Here is a 7,447-nt window from a genome sequence, read left to right as displayed (position 1 = left end):
TAAGTAATATGATGCCGTTTTTTAGCTATTTAAATATCAAAACCAAAATTGCATCATTTTATAAGTTTTAACGTGACATGTGATAGTCTATAACAGCACTCTATTAACGTTTTTATACTAAAAATGGTCTCAAGAACTAATATGAGGCACATTTATAAATTTCGGGGACTAAATAGAGGCAATTGAAACATTAGGGACTAAATTGAGACTCGCGTATAAGTTCAGGGACCAAATTGAATATTATCTCAGTGTATTAGCATCCCATATATATATATATATATATATGAGATTATTGTAAAATAAATTTGTATATGTATTTATAATTAATAAAAAAATTGATATAAATAAGGTTATATTGTTTTATCTAGGATTCTAAGTTGTTGTAGTTCAAACTTTACTTGTTGATACAGATAAAATTCTTTTGAAAAAACGGGTCTAATTTAGACAGTTTAGATGCTTTTAACATTTTTCTGTGTATTTTTGAGATAATAATTAAAAATACCTACAAAGAATTCTGATAACAAAATTAACATATATTTAAATAGAATTTAAGTAAAAATTAGATTAAAATAACTTGAAGTAGGGGAATTCATAGAATGGAGCAATTAACTTGACTTATAAGTCACAAAAAATTTCACTCATTCCTTCAATTAAATATTATTATATCAAAGAAAAAATTATTTTTCTTATTAAATAGGTGAATAATTATACAAACAAATATAGTTAATTGAATATGTCAAATAATCCATATATCTAGTATGAAAAATAAATCTAAACTTAAAACCTTAAAAGTATACATCTTAGGTGAAAATGTGAAATTTACATCTTCCTATTGTGATTAAAGAATAAATGTATTACTATTATGGAATAAAAGATATAAAAAAAAAGAAAAGAAAAAAGTATGCAGGAAGAGGAGAAAGGGAAGAAGGGAAGAATATTCGAAATGGCACTGTAAAATGGGCCACACAAAAGGGATATTCAGAAGAAGGACGATAGTGAGGAATATTACAGACACGCGTCTCGAGGATAATCTCTTCTACTATCTTTTTTTTTTAGGGGTTATTATTACTTTATTTTATTTTTAACTCTTTTGTTTTGTTTTTTTCTTTTCCTTTTCAAGAGGAGGAAAAAGATAAAAAAGAAATAAAACTGGGAAACAGAATCCGAAGAAAAGGTGTGTGTTGGAGTATAGCTTGTACGAGAAGACTGAAGTTGGAAAGCAACCAACCATTTTTATTGCATGCTCAGGGAATTCGATGCACTCTCCCTTTCTCTTTCTCTTTCACGCACTACTCGCAACCTTTTCCTTTTTCATTTTAAATTGAAAATCACACTCTCTTTTTTTTTTTTTTCATTTCTCCTTAGAATTATTGGAGGCCGTGGTGGTAACCGGTAACTGTGTCATTTAAACTTCAAATTAATTAATTGAAGAAGAAAATACTATTTAAGTAAACAAACACATGATTATGTATACATCTAATAATACTTAATAATTATAACATCTCTGTATATATATTGTAAGACACCAAAACATCACATAAAGAACAAACATTAAGATAAAGTTTACACAACATTTGCAATGGTACTAAATTATTGGTTGGGACAATTTAATTTAATTTATTCATATAATAAGCTTAGTCTTATTTATTGACCGGGACCTAATTAAAAAATGATGTTACAGAAGGTACCGATGACAGAAGGACTACGATAATTCAATTAAGTTCAATCAAGATTCATTATATTTTCGATATGCTTGTAACTTGTAAGTTGTATTCATAGATGAGAGTAGCTTATAGATGTGTTATTTATTTCATTTTCATTATAACAGTTTGATTTAATTCTAACACACGAGTACCTGACTAATATATATCGCAACTATAAGATATTTTATAACCATAAGCCGAAGAAAAAATACATCTTATTTGAAGTAGTAACTTGCTGTGCATAATATGAGAATCTGGTTGATTTAACTTATGTAGCTCCTATCAGCTCATTTTATGATCATTAAAATATACAGAAAAATAATTTACAAACAATAATTTAAAGAACATTTTATTCTTCCTTAATTTATTTTACAAAAAAGATGGTTAACCTTGCTTGTGTGAAACCCGAAAGGAATCAAGTAAACCAGACGTGATTGAATCAGTAAACTTGATGGATGGAGATAAAAAATTTGCAAAGACTATTATTGGACCCTACATTGGTACAGTAATAGAGGTTCTGTACCTTGATTATTCCTAACCAAAATTACAAAAAAGAGAATCTTCTTAGCTTCCTACCCACTTCACTAAAGATAGTAGCAGATGAAGATTCTCCTCTTTTTCACTCTTTTGAGAGGGTGTAATTTTAATTTTTTTTTTTTTGGCGCCTTTAAGCTTCATGGATTAATGTTCCCTTAATTTAGAGTCCGCAGAATTGAAACTAAGATATTCCTTCCTTGGAGGCAAATATTTTATTCTCTACATGGTGAATGTCTCGTTTCTCACATTAGATATTCCCTTAGCTCCCCTTCTCTTATTAGTGCACTCAAATTCATGCCAATTATGCATACTTTTAGACTTAAAAGACAAAGTTGCATTGCAAGGTGGATTGATACTATAACCTATTTGAATATGTGCTTTTTCCTTCTCTCCCCTCTCTTTATTCACTATGGTCCTAACAATTAATTAGTATAGTATATGTTTATTTATATGCTATATAGATTAATCATGACAGAATCATTAATCCCCTTCATTCTCAAACTCCAATTGAAGCAATACTACTTATTAACATATATAATCGTGTAACTAAATTTTTTAAGAATTGATTTATTATTAATTTAATTTTTTTTTATCGATTTTGAGTACGATACAATATCCCTATTTAAAATTTGGTAATGCAAAGGAGACAATAGAATAACTCAGTATACAAACACAAACAGTATAGTTTTCATTAACGTAAAAGCTAAGAGATAATAATTTAAAATTATTTTATTTAACTTAATATTTATACTTATATATATATTTATTACCTCTAATATTACTTAATTATTTTAATAATAATTAATAAATATAAAATACTTAGCATGATAAGATGATTCTTCTGGTCACTCCTTAAGCATGAGCTATATCATGCATGTGCTAGCATATAGAAACCACAGCTATACAATAGTACTTAGCTTATGTGTATATTAAGAACGTAACCAACATTATTGTTACCCTATGCGTATATCCATTTTCGTCTAACTAACTAGCTAGCTAATTGTCCAAAACCGTAAATTAACGTGACTGAAAGACATTCACATGTATGTATATTATAAGATGCGGTAAGAGCATTATTGGGCATGCACATGACACCTATATAGTTATGCATTCTTATCCTCGTGCTTAATCCCTGAAAGACAACTTTGAAAAAGCAGATTGAATAAATATGAAAAGAAAAAGGATATGAAATTAATGATATATATTGTGGGTTTGTTTTGAAATTGTAATAGGGAGAGAGAATCTGAGTGTGATTTGGAAAGGAAGGCAAACAATAAAAAGAGGGGAGGTTTATAGATACACAAGGGGGTGAGGGATAATCAAAAGAGAGAAAGGAGTAAAGTTGGAAAAAGGTTAGGGGTGTATGTATGTTGTTGGCTAACACATTCGCTTTTTATATTTTTTGAGATCAGTTTGGTGTTTTCTAATAATGTGATTTTTTTTTTTTTTGTATAAATACTATAAATTTAAGGGTCAGAGATTAATGTTTTATATTTTTTGTGTTGGAGTTTAACTGATGTTTTCTGGTGAATACTTAGTTTTTTTTTTTTTATTTATAAATCTGAAAGTCAGATTTAGTTTTTTTATTTTAAAATATTTCAAATATGCAAATTTAAAGGTCAAATTTAAATTTTAACATTAAAAAATTTTTAAAACATAAGAATTTGGACCCTCCGAATTACATTATATTAAAAAAAATTATTTCATCACAAATTAAATCTTTTAATTTGTATACTATAAAAATCTGACTCTCAATTTTAAAGAATCTACAAGATCAATTTATTTTTTTTAATAAATAAATAAAATTCATATAAAAAAATACAACAATTAACCATAATATCATATTAGACACATTTTTTTCTATTACTAAAAAAAATTAGCCTAACAAAGTAAGAGAAGAAGAATCGTCTCTCTAATCTAATGTCAGAATCTTTCTGTCTTTAATTGTAGGAAGTTACTTGTTGGTCCTCCTAGTTATACTTTATTTTTCTATCTCTGTCTGCTTTATTCCATTGTGTTAAGTTGAAGCCCTCAGCCCTAAAAGGAAGACCATCCTCCCCTCCCTCCCTCTCTCTCTCTCTCTCTCTCTCTTGTGTGTGACAAGACGCCAAACACCCTCTTTTATTTCCTCTTGTTTCTTTCTTCTCTTCAACTAACTGACACTAGTATTAGCAGTGTTTTGGTTATATATATGGCATCACCATCGGAACTAAGCCTTGATTGCAAGCCACACAGCTACTCCATGTTGCTCAAATCCTTTGGAGATCATAATAATAGTAACAGTAATGATCAAGAGCAGAATCAGAGCTACAAGATTGAGGAGTTCCTCTCCCGTCTTGAGGAAGAACGTCTCAAGATCGATGCCTTCAAGCGCGAGCTTCCTCTCTGCATGCAGCTACTCACCAACGGTATGTAATTAATAATGCATTCATTCATTCATTGCGTTCTTGAATTGTTCAATTATTGATTACTGGAACATACATACAGCTATGGAGGCGTCAAGGCAGCAACTGCAGGCCTTCAACCAAGGAACAACAAGGCCGGTGCTGGAAGAATTCATTCCCATAAAGCACTCGGAAATCTCAGAGAAGGAGGCGCCGTCTTCCATGAACATGATGATGAGTGATAACAAGGCTAATTGGATGACATCTGCTCAACTATGGAGCCAATCAAGCCAAGAAGTAACGACAAGGGCCGCCACTCCTCCTCCTTCAAAAGATGCTGATAATAACAATAATATTGGATTCATGAGCATGAGCCCCAACAAGCACAGGAACGGGGGCAGTGGAGGAGCCTTCCTGCCGTTCTCCAAGGAACGGAGGAACAACAACAACAACTCTTGTGCATTGGGAGGTGAGCTGGCACTTGCTTCCCCTGACAAGGAAATGCTCATCATGGATGATGATAATAATAATAATAATAATAAGAGAGACCATTCCTCATCAAATGATCAGGGAAAAGGAACTACTACTAGTAGTGCTACTCCACCTCCATCTAACACCACCACCTCTCAAACACACAGGAAAGCAAGAAGGTGCTGGTCACCCGACCTGCACCGTAGATTTGTTAATGCTCTTCAAATGCTAGGCGGATCTCAAGGTATGTATATGTATGTATGTATAACTCTGTATAACAATATTAATTCATTAATTAATTAAGTATTATTCAATAATTATGATTTATTATGAATGATAGTGGCGACACCAAAACAGATAAGGGAGTTGATGAAGGTTGACGGTTTGACCAATGATGAAGTGAAAAGCCATCTCCAGGTACACACCAACACCACTCTGCAGTCTGCACAATGCATATTCTACTCTTGTATCTTGTTTCTTCTTTTCTCGTTTTTCGATAAAGATTTTAAAAAGAACAAATTTCGTTTCTTTTTGCTACACAGAAATATAGGCTCCACACGAGAAGACCAAGCCCAAGCCCACAACCAGGTGCACCAGCACCACAGCTTGTGGTCCTAGGAGGAATCTGGGTCCCACCAGAGTACGCCACAGCTGCCGGAGCCCCTGCCGCCATCTACGGTACTCACCACCCCGCCTCCCACGCCCCGCCACCGCACTACTGCGCGGCCACCCCAATGCCTCAGGAGTTCTACACGGCGGCTCCACCTCAGCCGCTTCTTCCGCCTCCGCCTCCTCCGCACCACCTGCACATGTACAAGGCGGCTGGACAGAATAGCTCCCCGGAGTCGGAGGTAGGAGGATGCGGAGAGCGGTCGGAGAGCATCGAGGATGGGAAATCGGAGAGTAGTAGCTGGAAGGGTGAGAGTGAAGGAGAGAGGAAAGGGTTGAATGAGGAGAGTAATTGCAGTGACATCACTCTCAAATTCTAACTTCATTAAATTAATTAGGGGTTATGCACAAATTAGGGTTATGTTTTTGCATGCTCCTATCCCATTCCCATCCCATGCATAATCTTGCTCTCGCTTCATCATATCATTCATCATCATTATTATTATTATTATTATTATTATTATTATTATTATTATTATTATTATTATTATTATTATTATTAGTACTGAGTAGGTATACGTTTTGTGTAGTAGCTAGATAGTAGAGAGGGGAGGAAAGGGCATAAAAGTGAGCATTTGTTTTGTTTCGGTATGTATAATTTGAATGCAATGCATTTCATGCTGTTATTGGCATAGAGAATGAAGAATTGGATTCTGAATTCTGATCTTACCCTTGTCGTTTTGTTCTTTTTCCCAAATTACATATATGCCCTCATGCTTTCAACATAATCAATAACAATGTTCGTACAAATACTCTATAAAATATTTTTTTTTTCAACTTCAAGCTGTTAGAAGTTAGAACTTACAAGTCCCACTTGCTTTCGGGGTTTTAAAATACTAGTTTAACGTTTTTATCACAATTAAATAACTTTATGTTAGCATAATAAACTTATTTGAATTAATTAAGGTATTTTTTTAACTTTTTCCTTTTCTTTTTGAATCCCATGAATTCATCATTGCTTAATGAGGATCATAGTAAGATTGGAGAAACAAACTTCGAACATTATATTCTCATACATTAACGGATAACTTGAATCAATTTTATAATTTTATTTGTTATACACGGTTAACAGTGGAAGGAGTGGTTGATACTTTGAGATACCTGCATCTACATGTTTGTCTCAGCAAACAACCAAACTCACTGTACCATGGCGAAAGTATAAATAAATAATAATAATAATAATAATAATAATAATAATAATAATAATAATAATAATAATAATAATAATCTGCAAGAGTGAAATACTAAGATAGCTTCAAAAAATTAGTTTCTTCACAAATTTACATATTCTTTGCATGTAAAAGTTTAAAACATAAAAAATAAAAAATTATGAAGCATATGAATATATTTTGAATGCATTTTAATAAAATATAAAAAATATCTTTTTACACACGTATTTGGATAAACCTAATTACTTGATGTGTATATGTTCAACCTTATGTTTCACTTATATTTTTAACATAAATTTAAAAATTGTATATTTATTAAAATAAAAAATATTTTAAATATTTTATATAATTAAAAAATATTAAAAAAATTAAAAAAATTAGTTTTTATTTAATATCAATAAAATATCAAAATATTATTATAATTTATCTAAAAAATATTTTATATTATATATATTATGTCTCTATATTTTATAAAAATTTTAAATTTGTGTCTGTCAACTTCCGTGCCCATATC

The 7,447-nt window shown here is 31.3% G+C and overlaps 1 protein-coding gene across 1 annotated transcript; it reads left to right on the top strand.

Moving 5' to 3' along the window:
• The first annotated feature begins 4,267 nt into the window (after nucleotides 1–4,267).
• LOC107469569 (myb family transcription factor EFM) lies at nucleotides 4,268–6,433 on the top strand. Its single transcript, XM_016088947.3, has 4 exons — nucleotides 4,268–4,648; nucleotides 4,728–5,339; nucleotides 5,436–5,512; nucleotides 5,638–6,433. The coding sequence occupies exons 1-4, from the start codon at nucleotides 4,432–4,434 to the stop codon at nucleotides 6,082–6,084; spliced, it is 1,353 nt and encodes a 450-aa protein (XP_015944433.1). The 5' UTR covers nucleotides 4,268–4,431; the 3' UTR covers nucleotides 6,085–6,433.
• Nucleotides 6,434–7,447: the final 1,014 nt, after the last annotated feature.

This window comes from Arachis duranensis, chromosome 1 (genome assembly GCF_000817695.3).
Source record: "Arachis duranensis cultivar V14167 chromosome 1, aradu.V14167.gnm2.J7QH, whole genome shotgun sequence".
Lineage (NCBI taxonomy): Eukaryota > Viridiplantae > Streptophyta > Magnoliopsida > Fabales > Fabaceae > Arachis > Arachis duranensis.
Note: the sequence above shows the minus strand (reverse complement) of the source record. Positions and strands in the feature narration are given on the sequence as shown.